We start from the raw sequence: 20,046 nt of genomic DNA, 5'->3' as shown, positions 1-20,046 counted from the left end.
TCCTGTCATCACATTAACAGCTCCATCACATTGTGTTAGTCCTGTAGTCACATTAACAGCAGCAGCAGCATCACATTGTGTTAGTCCTGTAGTCACATTAACAGCTGCACCATCACATTGTGTTAGTCCTGTAGTCACATTAACAGCTGCACCATCACATTGTGTTAGTCCTGTAGTCACATTAACAGCTGCACCATCACATTGTGTTAGTCCTGTAGTCACATTAACAGCAGCATCACATTGTGTTAGTCCTGTAGTCACATTAACAGCAGCATCACATTGTGTTAGTCCTGTCGTCACATTTCCTGCTCACAGTCTTGATTTTGTTGGGGGAATTATGGCTCATTATATGTCTGCTAGCCTGGACAATCTCAGTCCTGTTTCCCTGAGAACCAAAGATGCTGTGTATGTGTGTGTTGAGTTCACCCTGCGTGTTGCTGCTACACATCTGTCCTATTTAGCTGTGATTAGGCCGAGCCCTAAAGCCACAGAACCCTGTATAACCTAGAGGTGTACGTTTGTTTTAACAGCACCCATCCTCTGCCACTGTCTCCTTGTCCATTGATACACACAACCAACCACTGTGTGTGTGTGTGTGTGTGTGTGTGTGTGTGTGTGTGTGTGTGTGTGTGTGTGTGTGTGTGTGTGTGTGTGTGTCTGTGTGTGTTTTAACTGAAAGGGACAAAGCCCCCCCCCCCCCCCCTTCCATTCTCCCTACTGGCCAGAATAGTGGGAAGGCAAATAACATGTCTGTTAGTTTTTTTATTGATTAGTCCTGTAGTCACATTAACAGCTGCACCATCACATTGTGTTAGTCCTGTAGTCACATTAACAGCTCCATCACATTGTGTTAGTCCTGTCGTCACATTAACAGCTCCATCACATTGTGTTAGTCCTGTCATCACATTAACAGCTCCATCACATTGTGTTAGTCCTGTAATCACATTAACAGCTGCACCATCACATTGTGTTAGTCCTGTCGTCACATTAACAGCTCCATCACATTGTGTTAGTCCTGTCATCACATTAACAGCAGCACCATCACATTGTGTTCGTCCTGTAGTCACATTAACAGCTCCATCACATTGTGTTAGTCCTGTAGTCACATTAACAGCCGCACCATCACATTGTGTTAGTCCTGTCATCACATTAACAGCACCATCACATTGTGTTAGTCCTGTCATCACATTAACAGCACCATCACATTGTGTTAGTCCTGTAGTCACATTAACAGCAGCAGCATCACATTGTGTTAGTCCTGTCGTCACATTAACAGCAGCACCATCACATTGTGTTAGTCCTGTCGTCACATTAACAGCACCATCACATTGTGTTAGTCCTGTCATCACATTAACAGCACCATCACATTGTGTTAGTCCTGTCATCACATTAACAGCTGCACCATCACATTGTGTTAGTCCTGTCATCACATTAACAGCAGCATCACATTGTGTTAGTCCTGTAGTCACATTAACAGCAGCAGCATCACATTGTGTTAGTCCTGTAGTCACATTAACAGCAGCAGCATCACATTGTGTTAGTCCTGTAGTCACATTAACAGCTCCATCACATTGTGTTAGTCCTGTAGTCACATTAACAGCAGCAGCATCACATTGTGTTAGTCCTGTAGTCACATTAACAGCTGCACCACATTGTGTTAGTCCTGTAGTCACATTAACAGCTCCATCACATTGTGTTAGTCCTGTAGTCACATTAACAGCAGCATCACATTGTGTTAGTCCTGTAGTCACATTAACAGCTGCACCATCACATTGTGTTAGTCCTGTAGTCACATTAACAGCTGCACCATCACATTGTGTTAGTCCTGTAGTCACATTAACAGCAGCATCACATTGTGTTAGTCCTGTAGTCACATTAACAGCTCCATCACATTGTGTTAGTCCTGTCATCACATTAACAGCTGCAGCATCACATTGTGTTAGTCCTGTAGTCACATTAACAGCAGCACCATCACATTGTGTTAGTCCTGTAGTCACATTAACAGCTGCACCATCACATTGTGTTCGTCCTGTAGTCACATTAACAGCACCATCACATTGTGTTAGTCCTGTCATCACATTAACAGCTGCACCATCACATTGTGTTAGTCCTGTAGTCACATTAACAGCTGCACCATCACATTGTGTTAGTCCTGTAGTCACATTAACAGCTGCAGCATCACATTGTGTTCGTCCTGTAGTCACATTAACAGCACCATCACATTGTGTTAGTCCTGTCATCACATTAACAGCTCCATCACATTGTGTTAGTCCTGTAGTCACATTAACAGCAGCAGCATCACATTGTGTTAGTCCTGTCGTCACATTAACAGCTGCACCATCACATTGTGTTAGTCCTGTAGTCACATTAACAGCACCATCACATTGTGTTAGTCCTGTCATCACATTAACAGCTCCATCACATTGTGTTAGTCCTGTCATCACATTAACAGCTCCATCACATTGTGTTAGTCCTGTAGTCACATTAACAGCACCATCACATTGTGTTAGTCCTGTCATCACATTAACAGCTCCATCACATTGTGTTAGTCCTGTCATCACATTAACAGCTCCATCACATTGTGTTAGTCCTGTCATCACATTAACAGCTCCATCACATTGTGTTAGTCCTGTAGTCACATTAACAGCAGCAGCATCACATTGTGTTTGTAAACTATTTCGATATATGCAGACCTCAGTAAAACCATGTTCAACACACCCAGGAGTTCAGAGGTAGACCTAGCTTGTTTGTGTAGAGAGGTGTGATAGGTGAAGGGGTGAAGTCACATTCCCTACATTTCTGAGTGGTAAAGTAATGTTAACGAGAAATCCAGTCATTCTTCACAGGTCCTACAACCCGTAGGCTCGTCTGTGAGTCTGGCCCTAAAACCGGTTTGTACTGTAATAGAATAGTCCCCTGTCCTCTAAGGTTTCCAACACACTGACAGTGTCATTGCATTTTGGTACACCAGAATTACATTCATTTCCAATGAAAGGCCGTGCAGCGTTGCAGAGGCAGTTACTTTGCATTCGGTGTGGTGGATACTTTGGACTTATCGAACGTATGCATCAAACTGTATGTGTAGACGGCTTGACAGAAATGGTAGCAGAAGGGGAATGTTGATATTTTGTTACATTCATATCCAGATGATGCTGGGTACCATTTTGCTCAATGATGCTGTCAGAGTGTTGGAAGCATAATACCCCGAAACTGAGACATGAGACAGCAGATATGTTTCCCTAGAACTAGTGGACGATTCCCCTGAGTTCTGTTTTGTTCTGTTCTCTCTCTCTCTCTCTCTCTCTCTGTATCCCCCTCTCTCCCCCTCTCTCCCCCTCTCTCCCTCTCTCTCTCAATTTTCAATTCAATTCAAGGGCTTTATTGGCATGGGAAACATGTGTTAACATTGCCAAAGCAAGTGAGGTAGATATTATACAAAAGTGAAATAAACAATAAAAATTAACAGTAGACATTACACATACAGAAGTTTCAAAACAATAAAGACATTACAAATGTCATATTATATATATATATATACAGTGTTTTAACAATGTACAAATGGTAAAGGACACAAGAGAAAATAAAAATAATAAAATAAACATAAATATGGGTTGTATTTACAATGGTGTGTGTTCTTCACTGGTTGCCCTTTTCTTGTGGCAACAGGTCACAAATCTTGCTGCTGTGATGGCACACTGTAGAATTTCACCCAGTAGATATGGGAGTTTTTCAAAATTGGATTTGTTTTCGAATTCTTTGTGGATCTGTGTAATCTGAGGGAAATATGTCTCTCTAATATGGTCATACATTGGGCAGGAGGTTAGAAAGTGCAGCTCAGTTTCCACCTCATTTTGTGGGCAGTGAGCACATAGCCTGTCTTCTCTTGAGAGCCATGTCTGCCTACGGCGGCCTTTCTCAATAGCAAGGCTATACTCACTGAGTCTGTACATAGTCAAAGTTTTTCTTAATTTTGGGTCAGTCACAGTGGTCAGGTATTCTGCCACTGTGTACTCTCTGTGTAGGGCCAAATAGCATTCTAGTTTGCTCTGTTTTTTTGTTAATTCTTTCCAATGTGTTAAGTAATTATCTTTTTGTTTTCTCATGATTTGGTTAGGTCTAATTGTGTTGCTGTCTTGGGGCTCTGTAGGGTGTGTTTGTGTTTGTGAACAGAGCCCCAGGACCAGCTTGCTTAAGGGACTCTTCTCCAGGTTCATCTCTCTGTAGGTGATGGCTTTGTTATGGAAGGTTTGTGAATCGCTTCCTTTTAGGTGGTTATAGAATTTAACGGCTCTTTTCTGGATTTTGATAATTAGTGGGTATCGGCCTAATTCTGCTCTGCATGCATTATTTGGTGTTCTACGTTGTACACGGAGGATATTTTTGCAGAATTCTGCGTGCAGAGTCTCAATTTGGTGTTTGTCCCATTTTGTGAAGTCTTGGTTGGTGAGCGGACCCCAGACCTCACAACCATAAAGGGCAATGGGCTCTATGACTGATTCAAGTATTTTTAGCCAGATCCTAATTGGTATGTTGAAATGTATGTTCCTTTTGATGGCATAGAATGCCCTTCTTGCCTTGTCTCTCAGATCGTTCACAGCTTTGTGGAAGTTACCTGTGGCGCTGATGTTTAGGCCAAGGTATGTATAGTTTTTTTGTGTGCTCTAGGGCAACAGTGTCTACATGGAATTTGTATTTGTGGTCCTGGTGACTGGACCTTTTTTGGAACACTATTATTTTGGTCTTACTGAGATTTACTGTCAGGGCCCAGGTCTGACAGAATCTGTGCATAATATCTAGGTGCTGCTGTAGACCCTCCTTGGTTGGTGACAGAAGCACCAGATCATCAGCAAACAGTAGACATTTGACTTCAGATTCTAGTAGGGTGAGGCCGGGTGCTCCAGACTTTTCTAGTGCCTGCGCCAATTCGTTGACATATATGTTGAAGAGGGTGGGGCTTATGCTGCACCCCCCCCCCCCCCCCGCCCTGTAGAAGGAAATATGTGTGGTTTTTGCCAATTTTAACCTCACACTTGTTGTTTGTGTACATGGATTTTATAATGTTGTATGTTTTCCCCCCAACACCACTTTCCATCAGTTTGTTTAGCAGACCCTCATGCCAAATTCAGTCGAAAGCTTTTTGAAATCAACAAAGCATTAGAGACTTTGCATTTGTTTTGGTTTGTTTGGTTGGCAATTAGGGTGTGCAAAAAGCCAATTTGAAATTTGCTCAGTACATTGTTTTCATTGAGGAAATGTACGAGTCTGCTGTTATTGATAATGCAGGGGATTTTCTCTCTCTCGCTCTCTCTCTCTCTCTCTTTTTCTGTATCTCTGTAAAACATTATTAAGTAAAACATCAGTCAAATGCCATCAATCAATGTGTGTGTGTGTGTGTGTGTGTGTTTCCATGTGTGTGTCCGTACGGTGTGTGTTTGCGCCATCAGATAGTAATCAATAGATGATTCCAGCCTGGTCAAGGAGCCCTTCACCCTGGTTAACCCCTGTCTCGTTAGTACTGTTCTCTGGCATCCAATAATTCAGTTGGATTCCACAGAGACTGGATCATGTTCAGCCTGGACCACAATGGTCAAACACTACAAGGATCCATCAATAATTCCAACAATAGAATTTGATTATGTGTCAGTGTGTCTGAGAAAGAGTATCAATTCAATATTCTTTATTGGCTTGGGAAACATATGTTGACATTGACAAAGCAATTGGGTATAGCTGGTGTGTGTGTGTGTGTGTGTGTGTGCTTCTTTCTCTATGCAGCAGTGTGCCTCTCGTCTAGTCTGTGTTTACTTGTAAGTTCTCTCCAAATTATCCAGTACCACCTCATCTCTCCATCAGAATAGTTCCAGTACCACCCCATCTCTCCATAAGAATAGTTCCAGTACCACCTCATCTCTCCATCAGAATAGTTCCAGTACCACCCCATCTCTCCATCAGAAGAGTTCCAGTACCACCTCATCTCTCCATCAGAATAGTTCCAGTACCACCCCATCTCTCCATCAGAATAGTTCCAGACCACCTCATCTCTCCATCAGAATAGTTCCAGTACCACCTCATCTCTCCATCAGAATTGTTCCAGTACCACCTCATCTCTCCATCAGAATAGTTCCAGTACCACCTCATCTCTCCAGTACCACCTCATCTCTCCATCAGAAGAGTTCCAGTACCATCTCATCTCTCCATCAGAATAGTTCCAGTACCACCTCATCTCTCCATCAGAATAGTTCCAGTACCACCTCATCTCTCCATCAGAATAGTTCCAGTACCACCTCATCTCTCCATCAGAAGAGTTCCAGTACCATCTCATCTCTCCATCAGAATAGTTCCAGTACCACCTCATCTCTCCATCAGAATAGTTCCAGTACCACCTCATCTCTCCATCAGAATAGTTCCAGTACCACCTCATCTCTCCAGTACCACCTCATCTCTCCATCAGAAGAGTTCCAGTACCATCTCATCTCTCCATCAGAATAGTTCCAGTACCACCTCATCTCTCCATCAGAATAGTTCCAGTACCACCTCATCTCTCCATCAGAAGAGTTCCAGTACCATCTCATCTCTCCATCAGAATAGTTCCAGTACCACCTCATCTCTCCATCAGAATAGTTCCAGTACCACCTCATCTCTCCAGTACCACCTCATCTCTCCATCAGAAGAGTTCCAGTACCATCTCATCTCTCCATCAGAATAGTTCCAGTACCACCTCATCTCTCCATCAGAAGAGTTCCAGTACCATCTCATCTCTCCATCAGAATAGTTCCAGTACCATCTCATCTCTCCAGCAGAATTGTTCCAGTACCACCTCATCTCTCCATCAGAATAGTTCCAGTACCACCTCATCTCTCCAGCAGAATTGTTCCAGTACCACCTCATCTCTCCAGCAGAATTGTTCCAGTACCACCTCATCTCTCCAGCAGAATAGTCCCAGTGTGGACTTGAACAAGCCTTGCAATAGAGTCTGTAACTGGAGAATCGGGCCCATTGAGCCTCAGCTAGATTGAAGCAGACAGTTCAGTGGGGAGTCTGTATAGAAAGACTGCTGTGTTGTAATTATGGGCTATAAGACATAGTAGGCTGTTCTGACCCTGATATTACACATGAAGAATTATGGGTTCTATTTGACATAGTTTTGACAATACAATATTACACATTAAGAATGATGGGTCCTATTTTACACAATAGAGGCAATTTATTACATGACCAAGTAGGATACAGACACATACCAGGCTGTCATGTCATCCTTCACATTCAGTAAATGGAAAAAGGATTTATGACAGTATGTCTGTTTTGTGTCCCAAATGGCACCCTATTCCCTGTATAGTGCACTAGTTTTGACTAGAGCCCTATTGGTGAATAGGGTGCCATTTGGGATGCAAGTCTATGTCTCCCATCTACTGTATAATGACTAACCTGCTGATTAGAGGGTTAGTGCTGTGTTCTGATCTCTTCTGCTGTGCCCTAGAGCACTACACAGTCAGTATACAGACTCAGTCATTACACCATTAGACACTGCTCAACCATCTGTCGGCCATATTACATCTGAGCGGACTAACTCTGATGCAGGGTAGATGTGTACATTACTCTGATGCAGGGTAGATGTGTACATTACTCTGATGCAGGGTAGATGTGCATGTTACTCTGATGCAGGGTAGATGTGTATGTTACTCTGATGCAGGGTAGATGTGTATGTTACTCCGATGCAGGGTAGATGTGTATGTTACTCTGATGCAGGGTAGATGTGTATGTTACTCTGATGCAGGGTAGATGTGTATGTTACTCTGATGCAGGGTAGATGTGTATGTTACTCTGATGCAGGGTAGATGTTACTCTGATGCAGGGTAGATGTGTATGTTACTCTGATGCAGGGTAGATGTGTATGTTACTCTGATGCAGGGTAGATGTGTATGTTACTCTGATGCAGTGTAGATATGTACATTACTCTGATGCAGGGTAGATGTGTATGTTACTCTGATGCAGGGTAGATATGTACATTACTCTGATGCAGGGTAGATATGTATGTTACTCTGATGCAGGGTAGATATTAGAGGTCGACCGATCATGATTTTTCAACGCCGATACAGATACCGATTAATCAGACAATTTTTTTTTATTCGTAATAATGACAATTACAATAATACTCAATGAACACTTATTTTAACTTAATATAATACATCAATTAAATCATTTTAGCCTCAAGTAAATAATGAAACATGTTCAATTTGGTTTAAATAATACAAAAACAAGAAGAGAACAAGTGTTGGAGAAGAAAGTAAAAGTGCAATATGTGCAATGTAAAAAAGCTAACGTTTCAGTTCCTTGCTCAGAACATGAGAACATATGAAAGCTGGTGGTTCCTTTTAACATGAGTCTTCAATATTCCCAGGTAAGACGTTTTAGGTTGTAGTTATTATAGTAATTATAGGACTATTTCCCTCTATACCATTTGTATTTAATTAACCTTGGACTATTGGATGTTCTTATAGGTACTTTAGTATTGCCAGTGTAACAGTATAGCTTCCGTCCCTCTCCTCGCTCCTCCCTGGGCTCGAACCAGCAACACCACGACAACAGCCACCACATCGAAGCAGCATTACCCATGCATCAAGGGAAACAACCACTCCAAGGCTCAGAGCGAGTGACGTTTGAAACGCTATTAGCGCGCACCCCGCTAACTAGCTAGCCATTTCACTTCGGTTACACCAGCCTCATCTCGGGAGTTGATAGGCTTGAAGTCATAAACAGCGCAATGCTTGACACACAACGAAGAGCTGCTGGCAAAACGCGCAAAAGTGTATGTTTCCGCGCCTGCTTCTGCCTACCACCGCTCAGTCAGATACTTGTATGCTTGTATGCTCAGTCAGATTATATGCAACGCAGGACACACTAGATAATATCTAGTAATATCATCAACCATGTGTAGTTAACTAGTGATTATGTTAAGATTGATTGTTTTTTATAAGATACGTTTAATGCTAGCTAGCAACTTACCTTGGCTTACAGGCACTCTCCTCGTGGAGTGCAACGAGAGAGAGGCAGGTCGTTATTGCGTTGGACTAGTTAACTGTAAGTTTGGATACCACGAGCTGACAAGGTGAAAATCTGTCGTTCTATAATAAATAAGAATGTGTTGCCTAGTTAAATAAAGGTATTTTAACAAATGTACAACTTTTATTTATTTTTTCCGCAAATCGGCGCCCAAAAATACCAATTTCCGATTGTTATGAAAACTTGAAATCGGCCCTAATTAATCAGCCATTCCAATTAATCGGTCGACCTCTAGTAGATATGTATGTTACTCTGATGCCTAACAAGGTTCTCTGACATCACTTTTTACCACAATAGAAACAGTTATACTTCCAAATATACAAAGAGGAAAATCTAATTTTTATAGAGCTGAAGTTTTCCATGTACACCTCAAATGTGACATCCACTGTCATTAATTACAGCTCCAGTATGTAATTTCCTCAGGTTGTGAGTGACAGCTGGCAAAGAGGAGTGCCTTGCTGAGTCAAACTCCTGTGGACCCTCAGCATCTCCCAGCAGGCTGGCTGGCAGCGTGTGCCTGTGCGTGTGTGAGAGGGAAAACATATCAGTGTGTGTGGGGCTGGTTTAGATGTGACCCACAAAGCAGGCTATGCTACAGTATGCCCACTAATGTGAACAGGCTTTGAGTCTGTGTATAAGCCAGGCTTTCACTCTGTGTATAAGCCAGGCTTTGAGTCTGTGTATAAGCCAGGCTTTGAGTCTGTGTATAAGCTAGGCGTTGAGTCTGTGTATAAGCCAGGCATTGAGTCTGTGTATAATGAGTCTGTGTATAAGCCAGGCTTTGAGTCTGTGAATAAGCCAGGCTTTGAGTCTGTGTATAAGCTAGGCGTTGAGTCTGTGAATAAGCTAGGTTTTGAGTCTGTGTATAAGCCAGGCTTTGAGTCTGTGTATAATGAGTCTGTGTATAAGCCAGGCTTTGAGTCTGTGAATAAGCCAGGCTTTGAGTCTGTGAATAAGCCAGGCTTTGAGTCTGTGTATAAGCTAGGCGTTGAGTCTGTGTATAAGCCAGGCTTTGAGTCTGTGAATAAGCGTGAGTCTGTGAATAAGCCAGGCTTTGAGTCTGTGAATAAGCCAGGCTTTGAGTCTGTGAATAAGCCAGGCTTTGAGTCTGTGTATAAGCTAGGCTTTGAGTCTGTGTATAAACCAGGTTTTGAGTCTGTGTATAGGATAGGTTTTGAGTCTGTGTATAAGCCAGGCTTTGAGTCTGTGTATAATGAGTCTGTGTATAAGCCAGGCTTTGAGTCTGTGTACGAGCCAGGCTTTGAGTCTGTGTACAAGCTAGGCTTTGAGTCTGTGTATAATGAGTCTGTGTATAAGCTAGGCTTTGAGTCTGTGTATAAGCTAGGCGTTGAGTCTGTGTATAAGCCAGGCTTTGAGTCTGTGTATAGGATAGGTTTTGAGTCTGTGTATAAGCCAGGCTTTGAGTCTGTGTATAAGCCAGGCTTTGAGTCTGTGTACGAGCCAGGCTTTGAGTCTGTGTACAAGCTAGGCTTTGAGTCTGTGTATAATGAGTCTGTGTATAAGCTAGGCTTTGAGTCTGTGTATAAGCTAGGCGTTGAGTCTGTGTATAAGCCAGGCTTTGAGTCTGTGTACGAGCCAGGCTTTGAGTCTGTGTACAAGCTAGGCTTTGAGTCTGTGTATAATGAGTCTGTGTATAAGCTAGGCGTTGAGTCTGTGTATAAGCCAGGCATTGAGTCTGTGTATAATGAGTCTGTGTATAAGCCAGGCTTTGAGTCTGTGAATAAGCCAGGCTTTGAGTCTGTGTATAAGCTAGGCGTTGAGTCTGTGAATAAGCTAGGTTTTGAGTCTGTGTATAAGCCAGGCTTTGAGTCTGTGTATAATGAGTCTGTGTATAAGCCAGGCTTTGAGTCTGTGAATAAGCCAGGCTTTGAGTCTGTGAATAAGCCAGGCTTTGAGTCTGTGTATAAGCTAGGCGTTGAGTCTGTGTATAAGCCAGGCTTTGAGTCTGTGAATAAGCGTGAGTCTGTGAATAAGCCAGGCTTTGAGTCTGTGAATAAGCCAGGCTTTGAGTCTGTGAATAAGCCAGGCTTTGAGTCTGTGTATAAGCTAGGCTTTGAGTCTGTGTATAAACCAGGTTTTGAGTCTGTGTATAGGATAGGTTTTGAGTCTGTGTATAAGCCAGGCTTTGAGTCTGTGTATAATGAGTCTGTGTATAAGCCAGGCTTTGAGTCTGTGTACGAGCCAGGCTTTGAGTCTGTGTACAAGCTAGGCTTTGAGTCTGTGTATAATGAGTCTGTGTATAAGCTAGGCTTTGAGTCTGTGTATAAGCTAGGCGTTGAGTCTGTGTATAAGCCAGGCTTTGAGTCTGTGTATAGGATAGGTTTTGAGTCTGTGTATAAGCCAGGCTTTGAGTCTGTGTATAATGAGTCTGTGTATAAGCCAGGCTTTGAGTCTGTGTACGAGCCAGGCTTTGAGTCTGTGTACAAGCTAGGCTTTGAGTCTGTGTATAATGAGTCTGTGTATAAGCTAGGCTTTGAGTCTGTGTATAAGCTAGGCGTTGAGTCTGTGTATAAGCCAGGCTTTGAGTCTGTGTACGAGCCAGGCTTTGAGTCTGTGTACAAGCTAGGCTTTGAGTCTGTGTATAATGAGTCTGTGTATAAGCTAGGCGTTGAGTCTGTGTATAAGCCAGGCTTTGAGTCTGTGTATAATGAGTCTGTGTATAAGCTAGGGGGTGAGTCTGTGTATAAGCCAGGCTTTGAGTCTGTGTACGAGCCAGGCTTTGAGTCTGTGTACAAGCTAGGCTTTGAGTCTGTGTATAATGAGTCTGTGTATAAGCTAGGCTTTGAGTCTGTGTATAAGCTAGGCGTTGAGTCTGTGTATAAGCCAAGCTTTGAGTCTGTGTATAGGATAGGTTTTGAGTCTGTGTATAAGCCAGGCTTTGAGTCTGTGTATAATGAGTCTGTGTATAAGCCAGGCGGTGAGTCTGTGTATAAGCCAGGCTTTGAGTCTGTGTATAATGAGTCTGTGTATAAGCCAGGCATTGAGTCTGTGTATAAGCCAGACGGTGAGTCTGTGTATAAGCCAGGCTTTGAGTCTGTGTATAATGAGTCTGTGTATAAGCCAGGCGGTGAGTCTGTGTATAAACCAGGCGGTGAGTCTGTGTATAAACCAGGCGGTGAGTCTGTGTATAAGCCAGGCGGTGAGTCTGTGTATAAGCCAGGCGGTGAGTCTGTGTATAAACCAGGCGGTGAGTCTGTGTATAAGCCAGGCGTTGAGTCTGTGTATAAGCCAGGCGGTGAGTCTGTGTATAAGCCAGGCTTTGAGTCTGTGAATAATGAGTCTGTGTATAAGCCAGGCTTTGAGTCTGTGTATAAGCCAGGCTTTGAGTCTGTGAATAAGCCAGGCTTTGAGTCTGTGAATAAGCCAGGCTTTGAGTCTGTGTATAAGCCAGGCGGTGAGTCTGTGTATAAGCCAGGCTTTGAGTCTGTGTATAAGCCAGGCTTTGAGTCTGTGAATAAGCCAGGCTTTGAGTCTGTGAATAAGCCAGGCTTTGAGTCTGTGTATAAGCCAGGCGGTGAGTCTGTGTATAAGCCAGGCGGTGAGTCTGTGTATAAGCCAGGCTTTGAGTCTGTGAATAAGCCAGGCGTTGAGTCTGTGTATAAGCCAGGCGGTGAGTCTGTGTATAAGCCAGGCTTTGAGTCTGTGAATAATGAGTCTGTGTATAAGCTAGGCGGTGAGTCTGTGTATAAGCTAGGCGGTGAGTCTGTGAATAAGCCAGGCTTTGAGTCTGTGTATAAGCCAGGCGGTGAGTCTGTGTATAAGCCAGGCTTTGAGTCTGTGAATAATGAGTCTGTGTATAAGCTAGGCGGTGAGTCTGTGTATAAGCCAGGCGGTGAGTCTTTGTATAAGCCAGGCGGTGAGTCTTTGTATAAGCCAGGCGGTGAGTCTGTGTATAAGCCAGGCTTTGAGTCTGTGAATAATGAGTCTGTGTATAAGCTAGGCGGTGAGTCTGTGTATAAGCTAGGCGGTGAGTCTGTGAATAAGCCAGGCTTTGAGTCTGTGTATAAGCCAGGCAGTGAGTCTGTGTACGTGGGTAATGGACGTGTCTGAGCTTGTGTTGTGTAAAGCATCTCTGGAATTTGTCCGATCTCCTCTCTCTGCTTCAGTCTGTTTCAGACAGCAGTAGTGACCTGGCTAGTAGTGGTTGACTTTCCCCAGTTCAAGTGGTTGTATAAGTGTTTAACTGGGTGTTATTTTCACAGACAGTCACTTAGGAGGGTCAGTTATTATATCATAGTGGACGTCCAACAGAAATGAAACGTTCTTCAATGCTTTTTATTTATTTAACTGAACACTTTCTCATTTACAGCAACGACTTGAGGAATAGTTACAGGGATGAATGAGCCAATTGTACGCTGGGGATGATTAGGTGACCATGGTATGAGGTTGGGAATTCCCAGATTGGGAATTTAACCAGGACACCAGGGTTAACACCCCTACTCTTATAATAAGTGCCATGGGATCTTTAGTGACCACAGAGAGTCAGGACACCTGTTTAACATACCATCCAAAAGACAGCACCCTACACTGGGCAATGTCCCCAATCACTGCCCTGGGGCTATGGGATATATATACACTACCGTTCAAAAGTTTGGGGTCACTTAGAAATGTCCTTGTTTTTGAAAGAAAAGCTAATTTTTTGTCCATTAAAATAACATCAAATTGATCAGAAATAAAGTGTAGACATTATTAATGTTGTAAATGACTATTGTAACTGGAAACGGTTAATGTTTTATGGAATATCTACATAGGTGTACAGAGGCCCATTATCAGCAACCATCACTCCTGTGTTCCAATGGCACGTTGTGTTAGCTAATCCAGGTTTATAATTTTAAAAGGCTAATTGATCATTAGACAACCCTTTTGCAATTATGTTAGCACAGCTGAAAACTGTTGTTCTGATTAAAGAAGCAATAAAACTGGCCTTCTTCAGACTAGTTGAGTATCTGGAGCATCAGCATTTGTGAGTTCGATTACAGGCTCAAAATTTGCCAGAAAGACCTTTCTTCTGAAACTAGTCATTCTATTCTTGTTCTGAGAAATGAAGGCTATTCCATGTGAGAAATTATAAGTGGCCTCCTACTGGCCCACCTCCCATCCAGGACCAACCAGGATCCACCCTGCTTAGCTTCAGAGGCAAGCCAGTAGTGGTATGTAGTAGGGAGGTATGCTGCTGACTGAATTTCAATCTTTCAGCTTTGAAACGTCTTCTCCTCTAGTAACAAACAAATGAGACAACAGACTGCAGTGCGTCACCGTTTGGTGGAGAACATAGCCTAACCACAACCTAATAATCATTTTTTACTTCTACCTATAGCTCCCCACCAACTGAACTTTGATGTTCTGTTTGAAACGAAAACAACACAGTTTGTTACGAACATAAATCAATGTTGTAGCTTTCAATTAACCTTCCAAGTTAATTAGAAGCTGTGTGTGTGTGTGTGTGTGTGTGTGTGTGTGTGTGTGTGTGTGTGTGTGTGCGTGTGTGCGTGTGTGCGTGTGTGCGTGTGTGCGTGTGTGCGTGTGTGCGTGCGTGCGTGCGTGTGAAAATAATAGTCCACTAGTTCTAAGGAAACATGTTATAGCGGTAGTAGAGGACAGGGGACTATTCTGTTACAGTATAAACTGGTTTTTCGGGCCAGACACAGACGAGCCTACAGGTTGTAGAGAGAGAGAATATGAGTGTGTCTGTGTGTGTGAAGGACCCTGCCTTGGGAAGCCGATGGGTGTAAATCTGTGTTTGCCTCCTGGCTTGCCCAGGCCCATTAAGTAGAGGCCAATTACTGAAAACAACTGGATGGAACATTTATCCAGTCCACATAAGATTTGTGGCCAAGGCCTAAAAGGATTTTTTACCCTACCACCTACCCCCTCAAGTTATTGCATCAGTAGACATCAGTAACACACACACACACACACACACACTCCATCAACGAGCACAGGGCTTGGATCATTACTTACTTTGGTATTGACATTCTAAACCTGGTAGCTTTTCCAATAGGAGATCTCACAGCTTCTCCCTCCCTCCGTCCACGCTTCTCTCTCTCTCTCCCTCCCTCCGTCCACGCTTCTCTCTCTCTCTCCCTCCCTCCCTTTGTCCACGCTTCTCTCTCCCTCCCTCCGTCCACACTTCTCTCTCTCTCTCTCCCTCCCTCCGTCCACGCTTCTCTCTCTCCCTCCCTCCGTCCACGCTTCTCTCTCTCTCTCCCTCCGCCCACGCTTCTCTCTCCCTCCCTCCGTCCACACTTCTCTCTCTCTCTCTCTCCCTCCCTCCGTCCATGCTTCTCTCTCTCCCTCCCTCCGTCCACGCTTCTCTCTCTCTCTCCCTCCGTCCACGCTTCTCCCTCCCTCCGTCCACACTTCTCTCTCTCTCTCTCTCTCCCTCCGTCCACACTTCTCTCTCTCTCCCTCCGTCCACGCTTCTCTCTCTCTCCCTCCGTCCACGCTTCTCTCTCTCCCTCCCTCCGTCCACGCTTCTCTCTCTCTCCCTCCGTCCACGCTTCTCTCTCCCTCCCTCCGTCCACGCTTCTCTCTCTCTCTCTCTCTCCCTCCGTCCACGCTTCTCTCTCTCCCTCCCTCCGTCCACGCTTCTCTCTCTCCCTCCCTCCGTCCACGCTTCTCTCTCTCTCTCTCTCCCTCCCTCCGTCCACGCTTCTCTCTCTCCCTCCCTCCGTCCACGCTTCTCTCTCTCTCTCTCTCCCTCCGTCCACGCTTCTCTCTCTCTCTCCCTCCCTCCGTCCACGCTTCTCTCTCTCCCTCCCTCTGTCCACGCTTATCTCTCTCCCTCCCTCCGTCCACGCTTCTCTCTCTCTCTCCCTCCCTCCTTTCACACTTCTCTCTCTCTCCCTCCGTCCACGCTTCTCTCTCTCTCTCCCTCCGTCCACGCTTCTCTCTCCCTCCCTCCGTCCACGCTTCTCTCTCTCTCCCTCCGTCCACGCTTCTCTGTCTCTCCCTCTGTCCACGCTTCTCACTCCCTCCCTCCGTCCACGCTTCTCTCTCCCTCCCTCCGTTCACACTTCTCTCTCACTCCCTCCGTCCACGCTTCTCTGTCTCTCCCTCCGTCCACGCTTCCCTCTCTCTCCCTCCGTCCACGCTTCTTTCTCTCTCCCTCCGTCCACGCTTCTCTCTCTCTCTCCCTCCCTCTGTTTACACTTCTCTCTCTCTCCCTCCGTTCACACTTCTCTCTCTCCCTCCGTCCACGCTTCTCTCTCCCTCCCTCCGTCCACGCTTCTCTCTCTCCCTCCCTCCGTCCACGCTTCTCTCTCTCCCTCCCTCCGTCCACGCTTCTCTCTCTCTCTCCCTCCCTCCGTCCACGCTTCTCTCTCTCTCTCCCTCCCTCTGTTCACACTTCTCTCTCTCTCCCTCCGTTCACACTTCTCTCTCTCCCTCCGTCCACGCTTCTCTCTCCCTCCCTCCATCCACGCTTCTCTCTCTCCCTCCCTCCGTCCACGCTTCTCTCTCTCCCTCCCTCCGTCCACGCTTCTCTCTCTCTCTCCCTCCCTCCGTCCACGCTTCTCTCTCTCCCTCCGTCCACGCTTCTCTCTCTCTCCCTCCGTCCACGCTTCTCTCTCTCCCTCCGTCCACGCTTCTCCCTCCCTCCGTCCACGCTTCTCTGTCTCTCCCTCCGTCCACGCTTCTCTCTCTTTCTCCCTCCGTCCACGCTTCTCTCTCTCTCCCTCGGTCCACGCTTCTCTCTCTCTCTCCCTCCCTCCGTCCACGCTTCTCTCTCTCTCCCTCCCTCCGTCCACACTTCTCTCTCTCCCTCCCTCCGTCCACACTTCTCTCTCTCCCTCCCTCCGTCCACACTTCTCTCTCTCCCTCCCTCCGTCCACGCTTCTCTCTCTCTCCCTCCCTCCGTCCACACTTCTTTCTCTCCCTCCCTCCGTCCACACTTCTCTCTCTCCCTCCCTCCGTCCACGCTTCTCTCTCTCTCTCCCTTAGTCCACGCTTCTCTCTCTCTCTCCCTCCGTCCACGCTTCTCTCTCTCCCTCCCTCCATCCACGCTTCTCTCTCTCTCCCTCCGTCCACGCTTCTCTCTCTCCCTCCCTCCGTCCACGCTTCTCTCTCTCCCTCCCTCCATCCACGCTTCTCTCTCTCTCCCTCCGTCCACGCTTCTCTCTCTCTCCCTCCGTCCACGCTTCTCTCTCCCTCCGTCCACGCTTCTCTCTCTCTCCCTCCGTCCACGCTTCTCTCTCTCTCTCCCTCCCTCCGTCCACGCTTCTCTCTCCCTCCGTCCACGCTTCTCTCTCCCTCCGTCCACGCTTCTCTCTCTCTCCCTCCGTCCACGCTTCTCTCTCCCTCCGTCCACGCTTCTCTCTCTCTCTCCCTCCCTCCGTCAGCGCTTCTCTCTCTCTCCCTCCCTCCGTCCACACTTCTCTCTCTCCCTCCCTCCGTCCACGCTTCTCTCTCTCTCTCCCTCCGTCCACGCTTCACTCTCTCTCTCCCTCCCTCCGTCCACGCGTCTCTCTCTCTCTCCCTCCCTCCGTCCACGCTTCTCTCTCTCTCCCTCCGTCCACGCTTCTCTCTCTCTCCCTCCGTCCACGCTTCTCTCTCTCTCCCTCCCTCCGTCCACGCTTCTCTCTCTCCCTCCCTCCCTCCGTCCACGCTTCTCTCTCTCTCCCTCCCTCCGTCCACGCTTCTCTCTCTCTCTCCCTCTCTCCCTTCGTCCACGCTTCTCTCTCCCTCTCTCCCTCCGTCCACGCTTCTCTCTCTCTCTCTCTCCCTCCCTCTGTCCACGCTTCTCTCTCTCCCTCCCTCCCTCCGTCCACGCTTCTCTCTCTCTCTCTCTCCCTCCCTCCGTCCACGCTTCTCTCTCTCTCTCTCCCTGCCTCCGTCCACGCTCTCTCTCTCTCTCTCTCTCTCTCCCTCCGTCCACACTTCTCTCTCTCTTTCTCTCTCTCTCCCTCCCTCCGTCCACACTTCTCTCTCTCTCCCTCCGTCCACGCTTCTCTCTCCCTCCCTCCCTCCATCCACACTTCTCTCTCTCTCTCCCTCCCTCTGTCCACACTTCTCTCTCTCTCTCTCTCTCCCTCCCTCCGTCCACGCTTCTCTCTCTCTCTCCCTCCCTCTGTCCACACTTCTCTCTCTCTCTCTCCCTCTGTCCACACTTCTCTCTCTCTCTCCCTCCCTCCGTCCACGCTTCTCTCTCTCTCTCCCTCCCTCTGTCCACGCTTCTCTCTCTCTCTCTCCCTTTGTCCACGCTTCTCTCTCTCTCTCCCTCCCTCCCTCCGTCCACGCTTCTCTCTCTCTCTCTCTCCCTCCCTCCGTCCACGCTTCTCTCTCTCTCTCTCCCTCCCTCCGTCCACGCTTCTCTCTCTCTCTCTCTCCCTCCCTCCGTCCACGCGTCTCTCTCTCTCTCCCTCCCTCTGTCCACGCTTCTCTCTCTCTCTCTCCCTCTGTCCACACTTCTCTCTCTCTCTCTCTCCCTCCCTCCGTCCACGCTTCTCTCTCTCTCTCCCTCCCTCCCTCCGTCCACGCGTCTCTCTCTCTCTCCCTCCCTCCGTCCACGCTTCTCTCTCTCTCTCTCTCCCTCCCTCCGTCCACGCTTCTCTCTCTCTCTCTCCCTCCCTCCGTCCACGCTTCTATCTCTCTCTCCCTCCCTCCGTCCACGCGTCTCTCTCTCTCTCCCTCCCTCTGTCCACGCTTCTCTCTCTCTCTCTCCCTCTGTCCACACTTCTCTCTCTCTCTCTCTCCCTCCCTCCGTCCACGCTTCTCTCTCTCTCTCTCTCCCTCCCTCCGTCCACGCTTCTCTCTCTCTCTCCCTCCCTCCGTCCACGCTTCTCTCTCTCTCTCCCTCCCTCCGTCCACGCTTCTCTCTCTCCCTCCGTCCACGCTTCTCTCTCTCTCCCTCCGTCCACGCTTCTCTCTCTCCCTCCGTCCACGCTTCTCCCTCCCTCCGTCCACGCTTCTCTGTCTCTCCCTCCGTCCACGCTTCTCTCTCTTTCTCCCTCCGTCCACGCTTCTCTCTCTCTCCCTCGGTCCACGCTTCTCTCTCTCTCTCCCTCCCTCCGTCCACGCTTCTCTCTCTCTCCCTCCCTCCGTCCACACTTCTCTCTCTCCCTCCCTCCGTCCACACTTCTCTCTCTCCCTCCCTCCGTCCACACTTCTCTCTCTCCCTCCCTCCGTCCACGCTTCTCTCTCTCTCCCTCCCTCCGTCCACACTTCTCTCTCCCTCCCTCCGTCCACACTTCTCTCTCTCCCTCCCTCCGTCCACGCTTCTCTCTCTCTCTCCCTTAGTCCACGCTTCTCTCTCTCTCTCCCTCCGTCCACGCTTCTCTCTCTCCCTCCCTCCATCCACGCTTCTCTCTCTCTCCCTCCATCCACGCTTCTCTCTCTCTCCCTCCGTCCACGCTTCTCTCTCTCTCCCTCCGTCCACGCTTCTCTCTCTCCCTCCCTCCATCCACGCTTCTCTCTCTCTCCCTCCGTCCACGCTTCTCTCTCTCTCCCTCCGTCCACGCTTCTCTCTCCCTCCGTCCACGCTTCTCTCTCTCTCCCTCCGTCCACGCTTCTCTCTCTCTCTCCCTCCCTCCCTCCACGCTTCTCTCTCCCTCCGTCCACGCTTCTCTCTCTCTCCCTCCGTCCACGCTTCTCTCTCTCTCTCCCTCCCTCCGTCAGCGCTTCTCTCTCTCTCCCTCCCTCCGTCCACACTTCTCTCTCTCCCTCCCTCCGTCCACGCTTCTCTCTCTCTCCCTCCGTCCACGCTTCTCTCTCTCCCTCCCTCCGTCCACGCTTCTCTCTCTCCCTCCCTCCATCCACGCTTCTCTCTCTCTCCCTCCGTCCACGCTTCTCTCTCTCTCCCTCCGTCCACGCTTCTCTCTCCCTCCGTCCACGCTTCTCTCTCTCTCCCTCCGTCCACGCTTCTCTCTCTCTCTCCCTCCCTCCGTCCACGCTTCTCTCTCCCTCCGTCCACGCCTCTCTCTCTCTCCCTCCGTCCACGCTTCTCTCTCCCTCCGTCCACGCTTCTCTCTC

General features: G+C 47.5%; 2 protein-coding genes across 5 annotated transcripts in view; both read left to right on the top strand.

Annotated features, from left to right (window-relative positions):
• LOC139365870 (ice nucleation protein InaA-like) overlaps positions 1-13,128 on the top strand; it is a 35,751-nt gene extending 22,623 nt beyond the window's left edge. The window contains exon 3 of the mRNA XM_071102929.1: positions 9,721-13,128. Within this exon, the coding sequence (XP_070959030.1) occupies positions 9,721-13,128 (3,408 nt within the window). The remainder of the gene's footprint in view (positions 1-9,720) is intronic.
• The window catches only part of LOC139366492 (NEDD4-binding protein 3-A-like), an 85,766-nt gene that overhangs the window by 18,629 nt on the left and 47,091 nt on the right, over positions 1-20,046 (top strand). The window lies entirely within an intron of this gene.

This window comes from Oncorhynchus clarkii, chromosome 14 (assembly GCF_045791955.1).
Source record: "Oncorhynchus clarkii lewisi isolate Uvic-CL-2024 chromosome 14, UVic_Ocla_1.0, whole genome shotgun sequence".
Classification (NCBI taxonomy): domain Eukaryota; kingdom Metazoa; phylum Chordata; class Actinopteri; order Salmoniformes; family Salmonidae; genus Oncorhynchus; species Oncorhynchus clarkii.
Note: the sequence above shows the minus strand (reverse complement) of the source record. Positions and strands in the feature narration are given on the sequence as shown.